The sequence below is a fragment of the Rosa rugosa genome, chromosome 1 (assembly GCF_958449725.1).
Source record: "Rosa rugosa chromosome 1, drRosRugo1.1, whole genome shotgun sequence".
NCBI lineage: Eukaryota > Viridiplantae > Streptophyta > Magnoliopsida > Rosales > Rosaceae > Rosa > Rosa rugosa.
The window spans coordinates 34990085-35014682 of NC_084820.1; the positions used below are offsets into that span (position 1 = coordinate 34990085).

The 24598-nt window shown below is 37.4% G+C and overlaps 1 protein-coding gene across 4 annotated transcripts; it reads right to left on the bottom strand.

Moving 5' to 3' along the window:
• Positions 1-1537: 1537 nt before the first annotated feature.
• On the bottom strand, positions 1538-4205 carry LOC133736021 (large ribosomal subunit protein uL3). 4 transcript variants are annotated; one of them, XM_062163465.1, is made up of 6 exons: positions 4072-4205; positions 3808-3927; positions 3343-3453; positions 2832-3136; positions 2070-2479; positions 1538-1950 (listed from the first exon to the last, which is right to left on the bottom strand). In XM_062163465.1, the coding sequence occupies exons 2-6, from the start codon at positions 3890-3892 to the stop codon at positions 1692-1694; spliced, it is 1170 nt and encodes a 389-aa protein (XP_062019449.1). In that variant the 5' UTR covers positions 3893-3927; positions 4072-4205; the 3' UTR covers positions 1538-1691. The 4 variants fall into 4 exon arrangements, with proteins under 4 accessions (XP_062019449.1, XP_062019442.1, XP_062019461.1 ...); XM_062163458.1 differs by having other exon boundaries at positions 4064-4199; XM_062163477.1 differs by having other exon boundaries at positions 3808-3902; positions 4104-4132.
• Between the last annotated feature and the right edge of the window lie 20393 nt (positions 4206-24598).

Below are 24598 nucleotides of genomic sequence, written 5' to 3' on the forward strand. Positions count from 1 at the left end.
AACGACTGGACAAATGAATATATATATATATATATATATATATATATATATATATATATATTTATATTTAACACTTTTTCTTATTATATTTCAAACATACCGGTCGGTTCGGGTTCCGCGGTTTAAGCAAAAGAGAAACCAAACCAACCCAATTCATAAATGGTTTGGTTCGGTATTGAACCGGCTTTCAATTTTTAAAGTTAAAAAAACCTTAACCAAACCATATTTACCGGTCGGTTTTGACCGGTTTGGCCGGTTTGTACCGTGTTTTGCACACCCCTAATCACATTTAATAGATGACCATAAGACACTTAGAACATTCTCGCAAGTTAAAGCTCATGGATCACATAGATTAAGAAAGACTCTTCTGCTGGCTATGGACCTAGGGTTTTTTGTTTTTTTTAGGGCATCGTAAGAACCCTCATACCTTTCCAAATAAGTTTTGCAGTGCCTTTTTGGTTAAAACAAAGAAAGCTCACTCTTCCTTGACCCCCCAAACTAATGGTATTAGGTTAAGTGTACCGTCACTTGTTTACCACGGTAACAGGTCGTTATGTCCTAATTTGTGTCCACTATGTCTGCTTTTACAGCAGAAAGGGTGCAACGAAGGCCATGGGCAGAGAGCCATCAACAAGACTGTGATGATCATGGCTATGAATATGAAGGGCGTAAGGCCACAAGTTTATGATCGATTACTATTGTAATTCTTTTCTAAGCATTTAATATTTATTTGCTTTGCTCAGTTGCTGTGTTAAGCGAGCAGATCAGAGAGCAGGGCTCCGGCTCTCTAGTATGCTAGGTAGAGGACGTGATCGAGGATGAGGTAATAGACAACGGGTTAAGATGCTTGAAAGTGATTTCTGGGGTCATTAATTTGCTTATTCATTTGTTAATTTGACTGATCATGCATGCACTTAATCACTTATTAGGAAAAAAAAAAAACCACTCTCTTGCATACCTCTGTTGGTGGCATTGAGTTTCTTTGATGCACAACTGCTTGTATTTTCATATTCTAACTGAGGAATAGGAAATGCAATATAAATTTCTCAGGGTTACCATCTTTTCTTGGTGTATTTCAGGGCGAGGGAGCAGAGGCGGTGGTTGTGATCTAGGTGGTAGATTAGATGGACCTATCCAAAGTGCACTGTGAGCTCAGGATGAGGTACAAAAGCTGGTTTAGGTTGCAGAAAACTTTGGATGCCTACTCTGCTATACATGTCTATGTAGGGACAAACGATGTTCAGGGGTTGGGGTTAGGCATACTGCTTTAGTGAGTTTCATGTCTATGTAGGGACAAACGATGTTCAGGGGTTGGGGTTAGGCACACTGCTTTAGTGAGCTTCCGGGGAATCTGTGTCAGCCGTGTTTTCCTAGTTTGAAACACAGGCTTATCTTGTTTATGTTGCACCTTCTTTTCATTGTGATAGTATGTGACCAAGTTTAGTCCTAATATGCAGCAGCCATGAACCATATCTAGAATTCACGATTTCAAAAGAACAAAAGACTAAATTTGAAAGCTGGATTGGAGACGTTCAAATTAGCTACAAAATAAAACTTGATACCTACCATTTTAGTACTTTCAAACAGAGATAAATAACAAAACTGTTGGGTAACATAATCGTACTCGCATAGAAAAGTAAAAGCTCCCAAAGCCTTTTTGATAGCCAAACGCTTTCAAACAGTTATTACCCTTATGCCTTGAGTCGTCCATAGTACTTCTGTTTCTCTTGTGTAGTCTGGAAGCGACCATGCCCGAACTTTGAGGAAGTATCGATGAACTTGAGCTTGATATCCTCGAGAGCAAGACGAGATGTCTGCTTGAGCAGGGACTGGCGGAGGGTAACAACCCTCTTCTTGGGTCCAACACAGCATCCCTTGATCAGAATGTAGTCGTCTTTCACCACACCATAATGAGGGAAGCCACCAATCGGAGTGATGTCTTTCTCAGTCCTAAATTATCATCAACCATTACAAAAGTGAAGTAATTTTACGAAACTTGTAAAAGCAAAATATCAAATTATCAATATGTTCAACTTAGACATGAAAGTTTATTAAGTGAAGCTACTCACCTGTCAAACTCAGTGACAGCAGTGTGAGACTCTTGTCCAGCCTTTCCAAGCTTGTAAATTTTCTTGTTCATTTCAGTACGATGATGGTATCCATTCTGACCAGCCCTAGCAACTGTAAATGAGACTCTAGCAGGATGCCAGGCACCAATACAAGCAACCTTACGCAGACCCCTATGAGTCTTACGAGGAAGACGGGTTACACCCCAACGAGTAACAACACCTTCATAACCTTTACCCTTTGTTACACCAATGATATCGATCATCTCATCTTTCTGGAAGACAGCATCAATAGGGATTTGCTTCTCAAAGAAGCTTTTAGCAAATTCAACCTTCTGAGCAATTGTGCCACCATTCACCTGGATCTCCATAAGATGTGCTTTCTTCTGCTTCAATCCCTTCATCTTCCTGATCTGTGCATCATTGTGAGCATAAGTGGTCAGAAAAGTAAAAAAGTAGCAGCTAAGAGATACTAGTTACATAAACAAAGCATATTAAAGAATGTATTAAATCATATAATTTAACAAAATCGTTTATTACTTATTTCCATGCAAGCTGAACTGAATAAATTGGAACATTTTATAAATAATGACCAGACCAAACTGGTATATTGGCTTAAAACTTCAAAATCTTGAGTGAAAAGTCATTAGGAGGCTTGAACAGAAGTACATAAGGCCAGAAAGTTAAGTTGATTTACCCAAAAAAAAAAAAAAAACATCCACACTTTGCTTTGAATCAATTCAACAAGTCAAGTATTATTAATACCTGAGTGTGAGCCAAAACTCGGATAACGGTAGCATATTTAATTAGTTTCTCAAACTGTCCTTCAATATTCTTCTTTCCTTCATCAGTTTCATAGGTCTTGGAGTATTTTGCGAAAGCCTTCTTCTTGGACTTGCACCAGTTCTTGTAAAACCTCCTCTTAACCTCCTCACTGAGATGTTGAGCCCACACTGTGTTCAAAGAACGAAGGCCACGTGGTGTCTTCACATAACCCACAACACCAACAACAACCATTGGAGGAGCCTCAATGATAGTGACAGCCTCGCATGTCTCCTTCTTGTGAAGCTCTGAGGAAGTTTGGTGAGAAATTGTACATTAGGAATTAATAATAAATAATAAATACTGGTCCACAAACATAAAAGACACAGCTGTAAAATTACAAGTCCATAGAAACACACGAGATAAATTTTGGACGAAACAAACAAGAATAAGAAATATTATAAACCTAAAAATGAATGTGAAACCAAAAGACATCAATTGGAAAGAGGCTTACTTGACCCAGGTTTCTCGACATCCCTGACAATGTGAGTCATCCCAGCCTTGTAACCTAGAAAAGCAGTCAACTTGCAGGGCTTGGACGGGTCATCCTTGGGGAAAGCCTTCACTGCATATCCACAGGGTTGACAGAGCATTAATATAAATAAATACAAACTATATAGGCATTGCAAAGACAAAACTTGCTACCGAGACTTGAAGAATGCAACTAACAACAATAGGATTGAAGAAAACCGTGTGCCAAATTCAGCATTCAAAATGTAAAAATACATATTCTCAGGAGAAGAAATAGAAAACAAATGTTGTATATTTTTAAAATAAAAAACCTCTTCACACGGCTAGTCCCCATGTAGGCATTGCAAAATATGAAACAAGCTATGCAGATTTGAATTTCATATATACTACATAATCGGATTGTTAACAAAGACACAAGAAAAAACCGAATGAAAAGGGACAAGTATACCTTTTCCTCTATGACGAGCAGCTCGCTTCCTTGGGAGAAATCCAAGGGATCCATGTCTGGGGTGCTCAAACTTCCTGTGAGACATTCTTCTCCTCCTTTATTTGAAACCAATTACAGGATCTGTAGATCAATTTCAACTCATCAAATCAAAGTACTAGTGCAGTGAGATGAATGCTTGTACTTAAGACTTTGATACAGAAACAACTGGTTTACAAAATCAAAACATGCAGCCACGAAATGAAACTAAACAACTCACTCACGAACCCTAGTTTTGGTGATGAGAGACTGAGCCGAACCTGAGCTTTCGAGCAGCGGCGAAGTTCGAGAGCTAAGATTAGGGTACTTTTAAATAGTGGTCACCTTCTTTGAATTCAGCGAAAGCCCAGTTTTTGGGCCCAAGACGAATAATTTGGGGCCAAAAGGCCCAAGCAACAAACAAGAAAAGAAAATCAGGAAACAACTGGAGTTGGCATTCATACCCATTGGGTATTAACCCACCCAATAATAGTTTGTGGGTAATACTCATCAAATAATTCGCGGGTATGGGTATTTACCCAATCCATTTCTAAACGGGTAAACCCATACCCACCCATTTACCCGTTTTCAATATGGGCAAGTTTTTTTTTTTTTTTTTTTTAATTTAAGGCCTTTAGCCCCTATTAAAGGCTGAGTTTTTTTTTATTTTAAATACTCACTATTTAAGCGCCCCCATTCCCCATCTGGGGATATTTTCAAATAGTTGATTGAGTATTTCAAATACTTGAGACAGTGTTTAAGAAAGAAATTGTTGGTTTAGTGATGAGGAAGCAATACGTTTAAAACAAATATTTATTTCCGTAAAACAATTTTCACAACTTGGCGATTAAATGTAAAATAATAAAATTCGGTTCGTAAATGAACCATCCTCACAGATCGCGTTTTGAATCGTCTTTTCACAATTATACCATGATCCAACGGTTGGATCCTCATGGATCGCCTTTTGAATCATCTTTTCACAATTATACGATGATCCAACGGTCGGATCCTCACAGATCGCCTTTTAAATCAACTTTTCACAATTATACGATGATCCAACGGTCAGATCCTCACGGATTTCCCTTAAGATCATCCTCTCAAAATTATATGAAGATCCAAAGGTCGGATCCTCATGGATCGCCTTTTGAATCATCTTTTCACAACTATACGATGATCCAACGGTTAGATCCTCACAGATCGCCCTTAAGATTATCCTCTCAAAATTATACGAAGATCCAACGGTCAGATCCTCACAGATCGCCCTTAGGATCATCCTCTCAAAATTATATGAAGATCCAACGGTCGGATCCTCATGGATCGCCTTTTGAACCATCTTTTCACAATTATACGATGATCCAACAGTCATATCCTCATCCGAAACCACACAAAGTCATCCGAACACTTCTACGATCAATATATCAAATCTACAAGTCGATCGGACGGCCTGATCCTCACGGATCAAAACCCATTTACGCCAATATATCGAAACTACATTTCGTAACAATTGAGACTTTATTAAATTTACGCCAAACAAGAATTAATACCAAAAATCTCGATCATTACATTTTGGGTCTCAGAGTTTTGGCTGCACAACACCTCCAATCATGGCGGCTCGTCTCGTTGAAGACTTGAAGGTGTATTTTGGGTGGGAAAGAGAAATACCCCGTATAGGTTTTCTGTTTTTTTTTTTTTTAGAATAAGAAAATTATAAAAATGCCCCATATGTTGGTTGAAAAATAATAGTTCTCAATTAAAAAAAAAATTTACAATTTTATATGGGTATTTGGGTACCCACGGGTATACCCATACCCCACCCATTTTTATACGGGTATTTTATAATTACCCATACCCATACCCATAAACTATGGGTATTACCCATTAATAGATACCCAAAAGGAAAAATTACCCGCGGGTACCCATACCCATGGGTTTTAATGCCATCCCTAGAAGCAACAACCACATTCATAATTCTAGCAGTTTCACACAAGTCATTAAGAGCAGCATTCACAACTTGTGGAGGAGGTTGTTGAAAATAATGCACTCCAAACTCAAACCCCAATCTGGACTTGGAGAGAATATTAGCTACCATGTTGATCTCTCTACAAACATTATGAAACTTCACACATAGAGAGCTTGTTTTGAAGAAACTTGTGCCTATTTATAACACTGTTAATAGGACCCGTCCTAAATTTCACCATGAAATCTGAAGCAATCCTGTGAGACCTCACTATGCCAAAAAGTTAATCAGACGACACGCATCAGACGACAGAAGCCTAATTTTCTGTTGTCCAAGTTTTTTAGACGACAGAAAAATCTAACTCTGTTGTCTGAATATGCACTAAAACACACTTTTTTCATTTTGAATAAAAGGGTGGCATTCAGACAACATATTAACGTTGTTAGCTCAAGATAGAAATATACCTATAATTTTCATTCATTTAAAGCCTAAAAGGTAGTCATATTCAGATAACGTGATAAGAGAAATCTGTTGTCTGAATATAGATGGTTGAAATTTTGGAATTCTCCTTCCATGCTCTTTTGACCATTTCCCTCTCAAAATAGTCAAACCTAGCTGAGTCAAAAGAAGGGTAACATTCAGATAACAGATTTAAGAAAATTGTGTTGTCTGAATATATTGGAGTCAATTTTTTAATTTTTATCTTTTTGTTTTCCCTTTGAAAGCCCTCAGTCCTTAAGCCCGATACTTTATTCATTCGATCTAAAACTCTCAACCCTCTCAAGTCTCGAGCTGTTCACCCCTTCTCTCCATCACTCTTCTGCTCTCTACCTATTTCTTTCCCTAATTAGATCTATGAACGAGGAACTAGTGTAGCGTTTGAGTCCTCGAATCCAAAATCCCCAACCACATTTTGTTTCTCTTTACTCTCCAGGTCACCCGTTCGTCCAACCCTATATCTCGTCATTTCAATGAAATCCTTCACAGTTTGGGTCTTGTCTATGGTACTTCCTTATTCTTCTCCTCCTGTATCTCCACTCTCTCTTTGTTTGGCTAAGTTAGATTTTCATTCTTGTACTTAAATCTCGAGCAATCGATCTGGAAAACTAAAATCAATTTCACTTCTATCTGTTTTGGGTTATACTTCCTCTTGTAATATGTCTGTGTTTCTCATGGTTTCTATTTTATGATGAGTATATGGCTTATTGAATCAATTGCTATTCAAATTGAGGGTTCGTAGCAGTAATTTTGGATTGTTTTGATTGGGTATGTTTTCTTGAATGGGTATGTTTCAAATTCACAATGATGAGTATGGACAGTGAGGTGAACAACCTGAGCGTGACACTAGTAAACCTTTGAAAAGGGACATAGTGATTCCTCAGTGCTGTGCACCCAAACTTGTGGTTCGCCAGGTGAGTTGCTAATGTGAATTTTTGGTTCAATGCATGATACAAACTTTTGAATGTGCATCAGTATTGAATGCAGTAGATTCTCTCAGTAGAAATATTCTCCTTTCCCACGTTCATAATGATGAATGCACTTGATGGTGATCTCCCCCAACTATTGTTGTCTAATCATTGAGTTGTGGAGATGGATTTCAAAAATCTCTTTGAAATGAAAAATCAGATGAAGCCAGTGTTTTGTTCTGATGTAACTATAGAAACGATCAGCACAGACTATTAGCTCGTAATTTTTAAGAGTATTGAATTATACGGTTATTTTTACCCATTTGGAGCTTTTATATTTTGTTGAAGGAAGTCAGTATCAAGTGGCATCTCTCTGTATTTCATATGTCTACTTTCACATCACAAGTAGCTGTGGTGGTACTCACTCTGTGGTGCTTACACGTGAAGGGCATGTATGGACGTGGGGTCAACCATGGCCTCCAGGAGACATGTATGGTGCCCTTAGACTTAACTTCACTTGTTTCTAAGCATCTTTCATACATAGCATAATGTACTATGTCAAGCATCTTTCTTACATAAGACAATGTACTGTTGATAGGAGCATTTTAATGCGACGTTTTAATTGTTATTTCCTCATATTTACTTAGTTATTTCCTTAAATGAATCTTTCTTGTTTAGGAAAGTTACTATTTTTAGAAAGTTTCCATTTTTAGTAATAGTTTCTATTTTCAGGTCCTATGGAGCAAACAAGCTGAAATGAGCTCAAAAAGGGAAAGAAAAGCTGGAGAACATTGGAGGGAGCTCAAGGACTGCATAAATGAACTGAAACGAATAAATGAAGTTTTCCTGGTCCAGCTAGGAAATCCTGTTTCAACCAGGAAACCCTGTTTAGAAAAGAAAACTTTGTCAAAACAAGACTCCTGAGAAAAAAAAGGAAGCATGAGCGGAAAAATAAATGAAAGTGACGTTGGAGGAAGATTCCTGGGGGCACTAGGAGACTATATGGATTGAAGATGACACATGGAGGCCCAAGAATCTTCTAGATTAATTTGGATTTCGGCAAATGAGAGAAGGCCCATTGGATTTTGGGTTGTTGGACGTAATGGAGATATGTTTGGAGGAATTAAATCTGATTTTGCCGTGGGAAATCATGAAGATAATGTGAAAAATCAATAAGAAATCAAGGAAAAACATTGGAGATATTCTAGGGAGAGTTTCAAGGGATTGTGCAACAAGAAAAAGCTCAAAACAAGTCCAGATTCGTTCCTAAATTCTCTCAATATATTTTGGACGAAAATAAGGAATAAAATCTGCATTTTGTCATGAAAATCAAGAGAAAATCAAGGGGAGACGTTAAAGGTAGTCCATGGAGAGATTTAAGGAAGAAAAGGTTCAAAATGTGTCCAAATTCATTGTCTAGGTTGATTCCTTGATATTTGGCCGAAAATGAAGAAGAAAATCAGATTAAATCCATATATAGTTCGGCAACAATATATTAGGGACTTATTTTGAAGGCTTTTGATTGGTTGGGTGACACAACAAAGCTGACATGGCGCTACGTGATTGGTCGAAGCTGTGTGGAATTATTAAATAATTCATTGGGAAAATAATAGAAGATTCATGAAGCTTGGAAGCCAAGTCCAACGTCCCCTATATATACTCCCCATATTTTGACGTTTTACACACACCTCATAATTCAGAAAATTCTCTCAAACGTCAAACCTCTCTCTCCATCCTCTAGTGCAATCCACGGTTTTCAAGCAAGGAAGAAGAAGGAGCCGTGAGCATCATCATCCATCCTCCACCTTGAAGACTTGCTTCCAAGATTCAAGAATCCAAACGCCAAGCATCCATCCCCATCTCCATCTCACGGTGTAATTCAACCTATTTCTTTGTAACCTTGTTTGATTTTCGTGGAATTGTTTCTAGTTGACAATAATATTTGAACAAAGTTTAAATCCGAATTCTTATGATTGAATGAATTTTTGATTCCTATAATTGTGATTCTAAGTTGCTTTTGTGAGATTGTTCAATTAAATTTGCTTTACAGAAAACTTTTATATGTTTATGTTCTTTGGTGGCCAACTTAGGATATATGCATGTAATTGATGCTAGATTTAAGTTTATGATTCACCTAATAGTTTTGTGAACTTGAATCAAAAGTAGTAAAGGCTTTGGACAAAAGTCGAATTTAATTGAAAAAGATTGCAAATAGATGAACTTTTTCATACTAAGTTGTGCACTTAAGTTGATAACCTTTCTCTTGTTTATTGCGTTGAACATGTCTTGATTAGGATTGATCTAGGTGCTTTCACTTAGGTTAATTAGTAAAGGAAAGTAAAATATGGGAAATCATTTGCTTCAAATGTTTTACATGATCAACTTCTTTCTCATGACTTGGAAGAACAATTGTAGGGTTGAATCGAATTTGATTATGGAATTGGTTTTGATCTTTGTTTCTTATGTTTCATTCTTGTATAAGTGTTTGTATAGTTTCTTTCTTTTTATTTTAATTTTCAGAAACCAAAATCTTAAAACCCCCCTTTATTTCGTAAATTTGTATATACTTTATTTTATTTTTGTAAATAATATACTTTGTTTTATTTTAATTCTTTATTTGTTTGACCATGACAGATGTACCCTCAATGCCCGGATTAGAACGATCCCTATTTACTGCGTACTAACAATGATATCTTATAGGGTTAAATTATATGCTTGCTTTGAGCGTATCAATTTTTGGCGCCGTTGCCGGGGATTGAAAAATCACTTGTTGAATTGTGAATATTTGTTGGATATATATATATTGTTTTCGTAAATAACTTATTAATTGTTCTTAAACTTTTCAAAAATTAGTTAATTACTTAGGTTGTTATTTATATTATTGAACACGAATTTTAATTGTGAGTTGTAATTTGAGAGGAATAGGTGAAGTCGTGTTTATTAATATTGGCCTAAACCCCTTATTGGTACCTAGTTCATGTCCCTTAAGGTTGAGGGCGGCCTTTATTAACATTCATTGAACTGTCCTCACACTTAGGACCTTTTTCATCTTAGTAAGTATAGCCTATGTGAGATGGTGTCTAGGAAGGGGACAACGTTCATGATGGGTTTTGGATGCAGAAGTGCTTACAAATGGGCCTAAACCACTATGTGGGAGTAGCTCATGCCAAAATGGATTCTGCCTCTTGTGGTCGCCCTCCCCTACCTGGCCATTTCAGTAAGGTTGCCCAAAAGATGTAAAAGGGACTTTGTGTCTAGATGACTATACTTGGGCCGCACGTCCACTTGATTTACCGCTTGGAATTAGATTCGATATCAATGATATTTATAACAAAAGAAAATTGTCACGCCCCTGATTTTTAACATAAATAAAAATCGATATATAATCCCATAATTATACATGTGTGATCGTTCAGTCATCAATACAAAATACTTGGAAACTTTTTCCTTTTAAACCAAGTACATACTGATATCCTGAACCAACTATGTCAATATTGACCCGCTCCACAGAGTCATATATTACAATGCTTACGAATTAAATTGTCAACAACAAAATTGATGCTAGATTTAAATTTATGATTCACCTAATAGTTTTGTGAACTTGAATCAAAAGTAGTAAAGGCTTTGGACAAAAGTCGAATTTAATTGAAAAGGATTGCAAATAGATGAACTTTTTCATACTAGGTTGTGCACTTAAGTTGATAACCTTTCTCTTGTTTATTGCGTTGAACATGTCTTGATTAGCTAGCTTTCTAGACTTTGATTACATGTTTGATAGGATTGATCTAGGTGCTTTCACTTAGGTTAATTAGTAAAGGAAAGTAAAATATGGGAAATCATTTGCTTCAAATGTTTTACATGATCAACTTCTTTCTCATGACTTGGAAAAACAATTGTAGGGTTGAATCGAATTTGATTATGGAATTGGTTTTGATCTTTGTTTCTTATGTTTCATTCTTGTATAAGTGTTTGTATAGTTTCTTTCTTTTTATTTTAATTTTCAGAAACCAAAATCTTAAAACCCCCCTTTATTTCGTAAATTTGTATATACTTTATTTTATTTTTGTAAATAATATACTTTGTTTTATTTTAATTCTTTATTTGTTTGACCATGACACGTGTACCCTCAATGCCCGGATTAAAACGATCCCTATTTACTGCGTGATAAGAGCATAAAGTGCGACGATATTATTGAGTATATGCTCCATTTTAGCCTTGTTTCTCCCTTAAGTTTCGTGTTTTGAGTCATCGAGTCATTTTAAGAGTATTGTATAGTGTTTGGCGTGAAATAAGCGGAAAAAGATAAATTCATGAAAAATCCTAGCTGGATCAGGATTCCTCGTTTTTGTGGTCTTTACATTTTAATTCCCTTTATTTTCTCTAGAAAATTATGATATTCTCCTGCTTGTTGTAGGAAACCTTGGCTGGTGGAACTCCTGGAAACAACAACGATGGAGTCATAAAATAAAGCATTTAAGACATTTGACCAAGCAATGAAGAAGGGAAATAAAGGAGAAAGACGTTTTCAGTTCGAGAATAAAGGAGAAAGACGTTTTTCAGTTGTGGAATAAAGGAGAAAGATGTTTCAACTGGAAAATAAATAAAGGAGAAAGACGTTTCAGCTGTTAAAAGACCCCATTATGAGAGGAATTAAGGCCATAAAGGAGATGTTTCAGTTGGGAAATTAAAAGAATTATGATGCAATCCCATCCGTCCAAATGATGAAGGGTATGATCGACAAAAGCCAACCAATGCTCCCCTATAAATAGGCAACATCCAGAACAGAATTTCCATCACTTCTTGGCCAAAAACTTTTCCGAGACTCTGCCCAATTCACTCCTTAAACTTCCATCACTCACAAGACCGTGACCACCATCCATCCATCATTCTACGAAGTTCTTAGGCGCTGAGTCAAGGACGCTCCACCACCATAGCAGAGACGAGTTCATCACCTTGTTGCCAAGCCGCTGAGGAAAGCTTCAAAGTGTAACTATGACTCTACTTACAATTTTTATTTCGGTTTTGTGTGTTTGGATTTGTGAGTTGTGTAATTGGAGACATGAAATTTTCAGAATATTTTTATTAATATTTTTGAGATTTTCAGTTTATTATTGAGTTAATTTCGAGAATTCTTTTATGATGCATGTTACAATCTTGTGCCCTTTTATGTGTTTAGGGAATTTTCAGAGTTAAGTTAATAAGTTTGCATGCTAGAATAATGGTGAGAGTTCTTGTGTGTTTGCTTAATTTGCCAAGGGTAATTGTTATTTGTTAAGGCGCTGAGTTAAACAAGTAGCAATTAGTTCTAAAAAGTGGTAAAAATCATGCTTTAATGATTAAACGATTATGGAAATTACGTGTTAAATTCTATGTGTAATGGTTAATTTGCACGTGTGAGTTGATTCGAGGGTTAGATAATACTACTAGTTAAGAGAATTACGCTGAGTGTTTTCGAAAATTAGTAGTATTAGGCTTGGTAAGGACTTTTCCGATCCAAGCCTACATTAGAACGAATCAGATAAATGGATTGATCCACTGAGGCTTTTCATTTGGGCTCTTATCTATGCATTCAAGATGGGCACAGTTTTGTAGCATGTTGAAATGAATTTCTGAGTGGTATTGGTCTAGGTTAGGGAAGTCGATCATTGTATATAGTTTTATTTGTTTCGTTTTTATTTTAAGTAGATTAGGAACCAAATCTCAAAACCCCCATTTTATTCTTTTATTTGTTAGTTGACCTTTATGTGTAGGTGTACCCTACAATCCCCGGACTGAACGATCCCTGCTTATCCTATACTGACAACTACATTTTGCAGGGTTAAATTGTGAGGCTATTTTAGCCGCATCAATTTTTGGCGCCATTGCTGGGGATTGTTAAAATCCCTAGTACTTAAAGTGTCATCAATTTTGTTGTATATAGAATGCATGCTAAATTTTTGTACTATACTTGTGGAATGGTGACAAATTGCGATTTATGTTTGGCCAAGCTATAATTGTGATTTAGTTTAAGTTTTATGAGTGTTACAAAATTAAACATGTCTTTTATAATTGTTGTACAATTTGTAGAAGTTTTTAAGCAGGTTGTAAATTGTATGTGTTTCACTTAGATTAATATACTTAATTGTTGTAAATTGTATGTTGTCATGAATTTAGTTAAATACTTAATTGTTGTAAGTGTGTAAAATCGTATGAGTAGACTAGGGCCCTTTTGTTAATATTGGCCTAAACCCTTCATTAGTACGTTGTGAAGGTCTATTGAGGTTGAGGGCGGCCTTTATTAGCACTTGGAGAACGGTCTAACACATAAGTTAATTTCCCAGCTGAGTAAGGGGCGCATACGGATGGTGTCTTAGGTTGGGACCCTGGGTGATGGGTTTAATTGGATCTCAGAGATACTATAGAATGAGCGTAAACCACTATGTGGGAGTAGCCGATAGGGGCCTAAACCTCAATGAGGGAGTAGCCTCCGTAGTATCACCAAAATGAGTCCTCCCTCTCACTTAACTCTTAATCTGGCCATCCGGCCTTCTGAAACAAAGGAAAGAGACTTATGTCTAGGCGACTATCCCTATATCATATCTCACCAATAGTAGTGGTTTCTATTGGGCTCGACTTACAACTTGGAATCAATTGAGATATTAACTATGTTTATAACAAACTCAAAAAAAAAAAAAAAAAAAAAAATGTTGTGTGACATGCTTAAGGTATATTGGATTAAACATGACCTTGTCGAGGGTAGCTGTTCTATAGTCCGATTGCACAAGCGAGGTCCTCTGTTCCAGTACCTAAGTATGTAAATGTAAAAGTAAATTAGAAAGTTAAGGAAAGGCTTATATGTTTGTATTCCGAACCTTGTATATGTTACTAACATTAACCCAAGGAATGAGGACGTGTGAACAAGAAGAAGAGTCTAGGCTGAAGGACTATAAATATTAAGCGCTGCATGGGAGGCAACCCATTTCAACCGAAGCTGTGGATGAGCCATCAACGAGAGTTTGACATTTCTATCCCTTCACTTGCTTAGGTTGAATTGTACTTGTGTCATTGTTTGTTTATTTTACCCTTCCCTTATTTTCGTAGCCCCCCATATTTAGGGTCTATATACCATATTTCTTGCCTACATTGAGGACAATGTAGATTCTAAGTGTGGGGTGGGTTTACACCTTTATTTTAGTTTAGTTTATTTTCGTTTACACCTTTATTTTAGTTTTAAAAAAATAATAATAATAATAATAAAAAAAAAATTCTTTGGTTTTATAGAGTCTTTTTGTTTGTTTGAGTCTTAGGATGCCCCTCACGTCTAGGATGAACATGTCTCTGAATTCATGGCTGAAGGTTTTCACAATCGAAATAGGACTTAATTGAATTATGTGGTTAATCGACATTGTGATACTTGTATGAAGATTTGAGATAGGATTGTAACTTGGTTCATTAAGCATGCTAGGATTAAGTCTAATTCATTTGACCCTAAGTGAGCTGTTGAGCTAAAATACTTTCTTTTCGAGTGTTTATTGATAAATTCAGAATTTCATGGCTGTATTTGCAAAACCTCATCATTCTTTGAAAATCCAATGATCATGTGCCATAGATTTTAATGGACTACAGAGTACTAGAACTCGGCTGTTGTGACTGTCAAAACTTGTATGCCATAATATGCACTGATCCTGGATAGGATAGAAGGCATTAGGGTAACCACCATAGCCAAACAAGCATGTGTCCCCAATTGTGCCCGTCGTGGGACTCCTTAGAATGAACCCCTTTGAGCCTACGTTGAAAACCTTTGTTTCATCACCCTTACTACCCTACCATGAGCTTAGTACAGGATATCTCTACCTTTGTCTTAGGGACTTAGTAGAGCATGACATAGTATGTAGGGGTGACGATGAAAGACAAGTGTGGGGTGGGGAAAATCCAAGAAAAAAAAAAGAAGAGAAAGAAAAAAAAAAAAAAAAAATTTACCATAAAAAAAAAGAAAGAAAGAAAATGAAAATGAAAATGAAAAAGAAAGAAAGAAAAACGGCAAAAAAAAACTCTTGGGAAATTGTTAAAGTGTGGTTTTGGACTTTCATATTTGTAGAAGGCTCAAAGTTGAAAATTAGGCCTTTGTCCGTTTCCATGTTGGTTAGAGTGAAGGTTGGGTTCAAAACAATGATAATTGGCCTACAAAAATGGTGACATAAGGTGGTCCATATATGCTCTGCTAGGTCCTTAGGATTTTTGTATCCTTAATCTTCATTTCGAAAACCCTAGCTTAGCCCCATTACAACCCGTTTTAAGTCCTTACTTGATCCTTGAGATGGGCAGTCTTTGGTTAGTGGAGACAGTTACAAAGTCGAGCTTATGGTTTAGGTCCATTTGTGCACTTAGTCATTTCTTGAGGTCTTTAAAAATTCTTCACAAAATGCTTTTATTGATGAAATATGCAAGCTGTTTGTTGCCTTACAATTTGTTCTCTTGCATATACTTGAGTGTGAAGCTTTTAAGCATAGCCATTTCTGAGAGAAAAATCGAGAGTATGCCTTGTGAGTTTGGATTGGACTTGTTCGAAACATGCTATCATTCACTGTATAACTTAAGTTCTCCATATCTTACTTAGTCATATGAGTGTTACATGTTTATTAACCACGGAATTATCTATGCAATTTTGATTAGTGTTTAACGTGAAAGCCATGAGTTTGGAGTCTCTGAGACAACAGTTAGGGGCAGTAGAGTCATGTACTTGCTTTTTGTGGAGTATTTGTTTTGTTTTGTATTTTTGTTTTGCTAAGGGACTAGCAAAAGCTAAGTGTGGGGTATTTTACTAACAATGATATCTTATAGGGTTAAATTATATGCTTGCTTTGAGCGTATCAACTGTATCAACCCTTTTCATAGTTATACTACCAACCTGCATGCAATTGAGAACTCATTTGACTATTTGATAGGAGCATTTTAATGCGACGTTTTAATTGTTATTTCCTCATATTTACTTAGTTATTTCCTTAATAAATCCTTCTTGTGTAGGAAAGTTTCTATTTTTAGGAATTTTAATAAATGTCTCTATTTTTAGGTCTCATGGAGGGAATGGAGCTGAAATAAGCTGAAAGGAAAAAAAGAAGCTAGGAAAACGTTGGAGATAGCTAAGGCAAAGCACGAGGGCTGCATATTGAGCTGAAACGAAGAAATGAAGTTTTCCTGGTCCAACCAGGAAATCCTATTCAAAATAGGAAACTTTGTCAAAGCAAGACTCCTATGTCAACCAGGAAGCATGGTCGGAAAAATGAAGAGAAATGGCGAAAAATGAGGAGTCCTGATGACAATAGGATACCTGGGTGGACTAGGAGAGTCCAAGAACAAGCTAAAAACGTCCTCTACAAAGGTGATATGGATTGGGAGTCATTTTTGGCAAGAAAAGATGTTTAAAAATCAGATTTTGGGTCCATATTAGATGCAAACTGATTTTGGCCGAATTTCAAGAATATATATGGATAATGACATCTCAATTAAATCCTAAATGCATGATTATGGCCAAAGGGAGATTTCAACAGATAAGGAAGGACAAATTCAAGGGATTGCAACAAGCAGAAATGTTGAAAACAGGTCCAGATACATTCCTTGATGTCCACATTCATTCTTGGCTGAAATTGAGGAGACAAATCAGAAAATAATCATGCAATTAATTCAAAAATAATCTCCCTAAATCAAGGTGTTAAATTGGAGGTTTCTCATTGGTTGGATGACATAGCAGAGCTGACGTGGCATTATCTGATTGGTTAATGCTGTGTGGATCAATATTGAAGACTTGGAGACTAAGTTGTCATCCTCCTATAAATAGGAGCATTCTCTACACCACTCACCATAACACGTCTCTCCCTCAAAAAATAAACATCAGAAAAATTCTCTCCATTCTCTAATCTTCAGAAGCTCTGCGTCTCAACCAATGAGGAGAAGAAGTCATGCAATACATCAAGATCCTAGCCGCCATCCATCCTTGTGTCGTCCCTAGAAGATTGCTTGCTTTCAAGGATCTTCAAGTTCTTCGTCTCAAGGCTTGTCATCCATCTTTCACGGTGTATTTCATACTTTCTTTTGTTTTCGTTTGTTTGATTCGTAGAGTTATGAATTCTAGTTAACATGAGGTTAATGGCAAAGTTTAAAGCCCGTTTATATGTTTTGAAATAAAGTTGTGATTTCTTTATAGTTGATTTTTATGTTGCTTAATTATGTGAGATTGCTTAATTGATTTTGTTTTATAGAAAACTTTTATATGTTTATGTTCTTTGGTGGCCAACTTAGGATATATGCATGTAATTGGAGCTAGATTTAAGTAGTAAAGGCTTTGGACAAAAGTCAAAATCAATTAAGGAGGATTGAAATAGATGAACTTTTTCATACTAGGTTGTGCACTTTGGTTGACATCCTTTCTTTGTTCTTCATGCATTGAATGTGTTCTTGAGTAGCTAGCTTTCTAGACTATGATTGCATGTTCAATAGGTTTAATTTAGGTGCTTTCACTTAGATTAAATATTCAAGGAAAGTAAAAAATGGGAAATCGTTTGCTTTCTAACGTTTCACATGGTCAACTTCTTTCTCATGACATAGAAAATCAACTATAGGAATTGATGCGGCTGAAATAGCCTCACAATTTAACCCTGCAAAATGTAGTTGTCAGTATAGGATAAGCAGGGTTAAATTGTGAGGCTATTTCAGCCGCATCAATTTTTGGCGCCGTTGCCGGGGATTGTTAAAATCCCTGGCGCTTAAAGTGTCATCGATTTTGTTGTTTGTATAGAATGCATGCCAAATTTTTGTACTACACTTGTGGAATGGTGACAAATTGCGATTTATGTTAGGCCAAGCTATAATTGTGATTTAGTTTAAGTTTTATGAGTGTTACGAAATTAAGCATGTCTTTTATAATTGCTGTACAATTTGTAGAAGTTTTTAAGCATGTTGTAAATTGTATATTGTAAATTGTAGAATGAGTTTTTTTTTTTTAAGCATGTTGTAAATTGTATGTGTTTCACTTAGATTAATATACTTAATTGTTGTAAATTGTATGTTGTCATGAATTTAGTTAAATACTTAATTGTTGTAAGTGTGTAAAATCGTATGAGTAGACAAGGGCCCTTTTGTTAATATTGGCCTAAACCCTTCATTAGTACCTTGCTAAGGTCTCTTGAGGTTGAGGGCGGCCTTTATTAGCACTTGGAGAACGGTCTAACACATAAGTTAATTTCCCAGCTGAGTAAGGGGCATACGGATGGTGTCTTAGATTGGGACCCTGGGTGATGGGTTCAATTGTGTCACGCCCCGAATTTTGAATAATAAAATTCAAATCTGAAACCTGAATAAATACAATTACAAAATCCAAATCTCGAAACTTCGAGTTCATTATTACAATTCACTCTCACAATATATTGTAAAGCTCAAATGAGCATAACACACCTCACAACTTACAATTGCTGTAAAACTCTAACAATTGCTCTAACCGCACGATCACCGTCCTGGTTCTCCTGTCCTGTAGGATTACCCGCTACACAATTTGAATAGTGTACCGGGAGTTGCAACAACACAAAACCCGGTAAGCTTTTTACAGCCAGTATGAGTAAACAAGAAGGAAAGGTTGGTTTTATTATCTCACAAATACTTTAACTCAAGTAAACACCCCCAACCTCAATCCTTACCACTCAACCCAACTCAAAACAAATCATTCCACCTCCATTTCCAAACCATTTTCCAACAAATCTCATCACTCACCACTCGACACATTTTAATTAATAAAGGTGTATTCATGAGATCAAGAGTAATTCAACTCTCTACTTTCATGTCATACTGTATTCATGAAATCCCGAGTAGTCCAACTCGCTGATTCATGTCATACTATGAACTTTCAAAAATGTATTCATGATCAAGAGTAATTCAACTCTCTACTTTCATGTCATACTGTATTCATGATCAAGAGTAATTCAACTCTCTACTTTCATGTCATACGTTAACTTTCAAAAATGTATTCATGATCAAGAGTAATTCAACTCTCTACTTTCATGTCATACTGTATTCATGAAATCCCGAGTAGTCCAACTCGCTGATTCATGTCATACTATGGCAGACAGACTAGAGCTCTAACTGAATCTTACGTAATGTGTCACCTTGGCCAAGGTTCACACTTACGAAGACCTTGCCTCTGTCACCACTGGTGACCGATCAGTAGATCAAAACATTTTAAAGGTCATTCTATCTGACTCAAATGTTACACCTCGACTCACTTATACTTTCTCACAATAAAATCAATAATATAAACAAGGTAATTAAAGACATTTGGTTCGTAATATGAACCATATGAGATTTACTCACCTCTAATCCAGCTGCGTCTTCTTAACAGCTCCATTAACAATCTCACGAATCATCCGCCAAATAAATCTATCGATCACCTAATCCAATAATGATCTTAACTTAGCCAACAACTCAAAAGCACACATATACGGAAATCCAACAGTCGGATTCTAATTTAATGATGATCCAACGGTCAGATCGAAATTATACGATGATCCAACGGTCGGATCCTAATTATACGATGATCCAACGGTCGGATCAAAATTATACGATGATCCAACGGTCGGATCCTCACGGATCGCCCTTAGGATCATCCTCCAAAATTATCACAAAGATCCAACGGTCAGATCTTCTTGAATCACTCTAACAAACATCTCCATAAAATTATACGAAAATCTGATGGCCGGATTCTCACGAATCGCCTTCCGAATCACTGTTTTACATTTATACGAAGATCCAACGGTCGGATCTTCGCCCGTGACCACACAAAGTCATCGGGACAGTCATACGATCAACATATTAAAATTTGAATCAAAACCGATGGTCTGATCTTCGCAGATCGTAAACCGTGGATAAAACGTAAAAACGTTAAATAGTAACGTAAAAACGTAAATCCACTATTTATCAACTTTTTCTAACATAACCTTGTAATATATCAAAACGCTCGTATGGATGCGTAGAACATAGCCTAGATAATAAAAATTCAAAATATGGTCGAATGCGCCGCCACAAGGGGCGGTCAGTGGGCGGTCAACGCGGCGGTCAACGACGGTCAACCACCTCCGATGCAAAAGTCGTCAACTACAAACTTGTTCCAAATGACGAGCTGATCCACTTTCATAACTAGCATGAAGTCTGAAAACGAAAGGAAGTGGTCGGAAATTACCTAGAACAGTCGAGGTGGCCGGAAATTTCCAGAATCCGGCGAAATTTGCAGAATCCGGCAAGGCTTGATTTCGACGTCAAAACTTCAATTTCAGGCTTCGATTCCTTCTAGAGAGTTGTTAAGAAACTCAAGACGAACTCATTGATTCAATAATCACAGAAAAATATGGTCTGTAGCTCGAGATATACCGATCGAAAGCTTCGGTGGTCGGAAAAATTCCAGAATCCGGCGAGCTTGAGTTTCGACGTAAAAACTTCAACGAAACGCTTCGATTCCTTCTGGAGAGTTTTTCAGAACTTCAAAGTGAGCTCACTGGTTCAAGAATCACTCAAAAATACGTCCTGTAGCTCGAGATATTTGGATCGATAGCTCCGGTTTCGTTCTTGGCGGGGTTGACTTGTAGTTGCTGCTACGGGATGCGCCGCCGTGCAAGGCTGCTTCTGGGGGCTTCAGAAGGTTGAGGCGAATCCAATGAGACAAGAATCAAGAGATATGGTAACCTGTAGCTCAAGATATTGAGATTGAACCAAAACGAGCTCAAACAGAAACCGACTCCTCCGCCGCCGCTGCTGGCCGTCTTACGGTACGAGGCTGCCACTGGCAGCTGCGCAAGGTCAAGGTGAAGGTATGGGAAGTGGTCTGAGGTTGATTGATGGTCTATGGAGCAAGAACAAGCTTTGGAGAAAATGCTCTGTTTCTTTGAGTGTTTTCGGATGAGAATGAGAATTGGTTTTGAGTTTAGTCGACTCAACAAGGCCAAACAGCATTATACAATGCTTAATCATGTAAAGCAAAGCACCGATAATTAATTAAAGTAAAGCACTATCAATCAACTAAATTAAAGCATCGGCAATCAACTAAAGTAAAGCAATGGCAATCATGTTTTTGCTTTGATAAAAATGAGGTTATTACAAATTGGATCTCAGAGATACTATAGAATGAGCCTAAACCACAATGTGGAAGTAGCCGATAGGGGCCTAAACCTCAATGAGGGAGTAGCCTCCGTAGTATCACTAAAATGAGTCCTCCCTCTCACTTACCTCTTAATCTGGCCATCCGGTCTTCTGAAACAAAGGAAAGAGACTTATGTCTAGGCGATTATCCATATATCGTATCTCACCAATAGTAGTGGTTTCTATTGGGCTCGACTTACAACTTGGAATCAATTGAGATATTAACTATGTTTATAACAAACTAAAAAAAAAAAAAAATTGTTGTGTGACCTGCTTAAGGTATATTGGATTAAACATGACCTTGTCGAGAGTAGCTGTTCTATAGTCCCATTGCACACCGAGGTCCTCTGTTCCAATACCTAAATATGTAAATGTAAAAGTAACTTAGAAAGTTAAGGACAGGCATAATGGTTGTATTTCGCACATTGTATATGTTACTAGTACTTGATTTGGTCTTAAAGGTCCATGAATGTCCACTGTCTCTAATAAGACTAAGGAGCTCTTTGAGAAATTGGAACGTGCTAAGCAAAGGGCAGAACTCACTTTTTCAGACCGCCCTCCTCTAGAAAGGAAGGATTCTCAGGACTCTAGCTATTCAGGTTATAACTCCTCAACGAGATCAACCGAGGAGATCAACAAACCTGACCATTCTGAAGAAGGAGAAGAACAAGTCTTTGAAGAGGAAGAAGAGGAAGTCACTGAAGAGGACGTTGCAGACACAGAAGAGGAAGAAGAGGAAGAGCACGCTCGTGTTGAGCAAGTACAGGCACCAATGGCTGAGACTATTAGGCAACTGTCTAATCCTACAGGTGGGGGTGCTGCGCCCTTATGCATTGCCTATTCAGAACCAGGAGAGGGGCTTAATGATGATTTTGAGTTAAAGAGTGGGTTTCTGCATCACCTACCCAAGTTTCATGGGATGAGTAGTGAAGACACTAACAAGCATCTCAAGGAGTTCGAGTTTGTCTGCGGGAGTATGTGCTCTAGAGGAGCTGATATCAATATCTTAAAGATGAAGGCATTCCCTTTTACTTTGGAGGACAAGGCCAAGACTTGGCTATTTGAGCTGCCTGCTGGGACTATCAACACTTGGGATAGGATGAAGGGCGAGTTCCTTACGAAGTACTTTCCTGCCTCAAAGGTCACTGTTTTGAGGAAGCAGATTAGTCGAATCACGCAAGGACATGAGGAGAATTTATGCAATTATTGGGATAGATTTAAGAGCCTTGTAGCATCATGCCCTAACCATGGGATGAGTGAGGGGTCCCTCCTTACCTATTTTTATGAAGGACTCACTGCTAATGAGCGTGGTCTGTTAGATGCTGCTGCTGGAGGGTCCTTTATGGATAAGACACCTGCTGATGCCAAGGAGCTACTTACTAATCGTGCACTAAACTATCAACAATATGAGGGGGTGCTTTCCTCTCAACGGAGGGTACATGAGGTGTCTCAACCCTTACTTTGCTGTCTCAAGTCTTAAACATTAATGGAGGAGGAGCAATGGCTCAAGTGTGTGGGATGTGCTCGACTCAAGGGCACCCCACTGATAAATGTCCCCAGCTTGCCTCTCCAGAAGGATGGGAATCTGTTAATGCCCTAGGGTATCAAGGAGGCCCGAGGTACAACCCTTACTCCAATACGTACAATCCTGGGCTCAGAGACCACCCCAACTTTCGTTGGGCCAACAATGATAACACCTTGAGACCACCTCAAGGCCCAGGTTAGAATTCTCAGCGCCCACCAGGTTTGTTTTTGAGGCCTCAGGTACCTCAAACTTTTGGTATTCCCAATTCTGTCCCTCCACCTCCTGTTGCTAATACTTTGAGTGCCCCTAATTATGATGAACTGTTGAAGTCCCTTGCTGTGGGGTGCTAGGAGCATTTTAATGCGACGTTTTAACTGCATTTCTCTACATTTTTCTGCGCCATTTCCTTGAAAAATCCTTGTTTTTGGAGAGTTTCCATTCTTTGATTGGGAAAGTTCCTTATTGTAGAAAGTTTCCATTTTGTAGTTTTCATTTCTCATTTTTGGCAAGTTTCCATTTTCAGTTTAGGAAAGTTTCTATTTTTCATTTTTAGTAAGTTTCTATTTTTCAATTTTAGAAAGTTTCTATTTTTAATACAGTTTCTATTTTCAGGACCTCCGAGCTAAAAAGTGGAAATGAACGCACGAATGGAAAGAGGAGCATGCGAACATCAAGACGAACGAATATGAGAGAAAACGGCCCACACATTTGAGCAGAAATGAAGAAATAAGCTTTCCTAGTCCAACCAGGAAATCCTACGAAATGGAGGAAGGCTTCCCTAGCAAGTTTCCAACGCAACTATGAAAAAGAAATGGAAAAACAATATGTTTTGCGTTGGAAAATGAGAAGGCTTGAAGATGAAGCAACGAGGCCCAAGAACTCTATGGATTTTCGGCAATTGGATCAAAGCCCACTAAAAGCCCATGCAATTAGGGTTTGTGACGCATGGAACAAACCCTAGGAGAGTTTGCCGTGAAAATCAAGAGAGAAACAAGGAGTTTGCCGTGAGAAAAATCAGAAAATAAGAAAAGATTTCGATGGAGATTTCTTAGGGAGATTTTAAAGGAAAGAGAATATGTGTTGAACACAAAAAGCTCTCAAAGGAGTCTAGATTCGTCCCGTATATTCTCTAAATATATTGTTGCCGAAATTGGTGAAGGAAATCAGAAAATATCTCTATATATTTCGGCAAGATTATTTAGGGAATAAACATTGGAATTTTGTGATTGGTTGGAACACATCATAGGGCTTATGTGGCAAGCAAGCATTGGAGGAAATTATGTGGCATTTTCAGATTAATTCTATGTGATTTACACGGCTTGGAGACCAAGAAAGCCGTCCCCTATATAATCCCTCTCATTCTCAACGTCTAGGGATCCTCTCTTCCATACAATTTACACTTTAGAAAAAATCAGAAAAGTTCTCTAGAATAGCCGTGAGTTTCTCCATCATCTAGTCATCTCCACGGAATTCAAGCAAGGCCAAGGGAGAAGAAGAATTTCCGTGAGCATCATCATCCACCACCATCCTTGAAGCTTGCTTTCGAGATTCAAGAGACCACCACATCATTCGTTCATCACCATCTTCATCTCACGTTGTAATTCGACCTCTTCTTTGTAACCTTTGCTTTGAATTTCGTTGGTTATGAACTAGTTGACATATGTGTTTGAACAATTATTAATTTCTGGAATTTTATGATTAATTGAGAAATTTTCAGATTCATATATTGTTCTT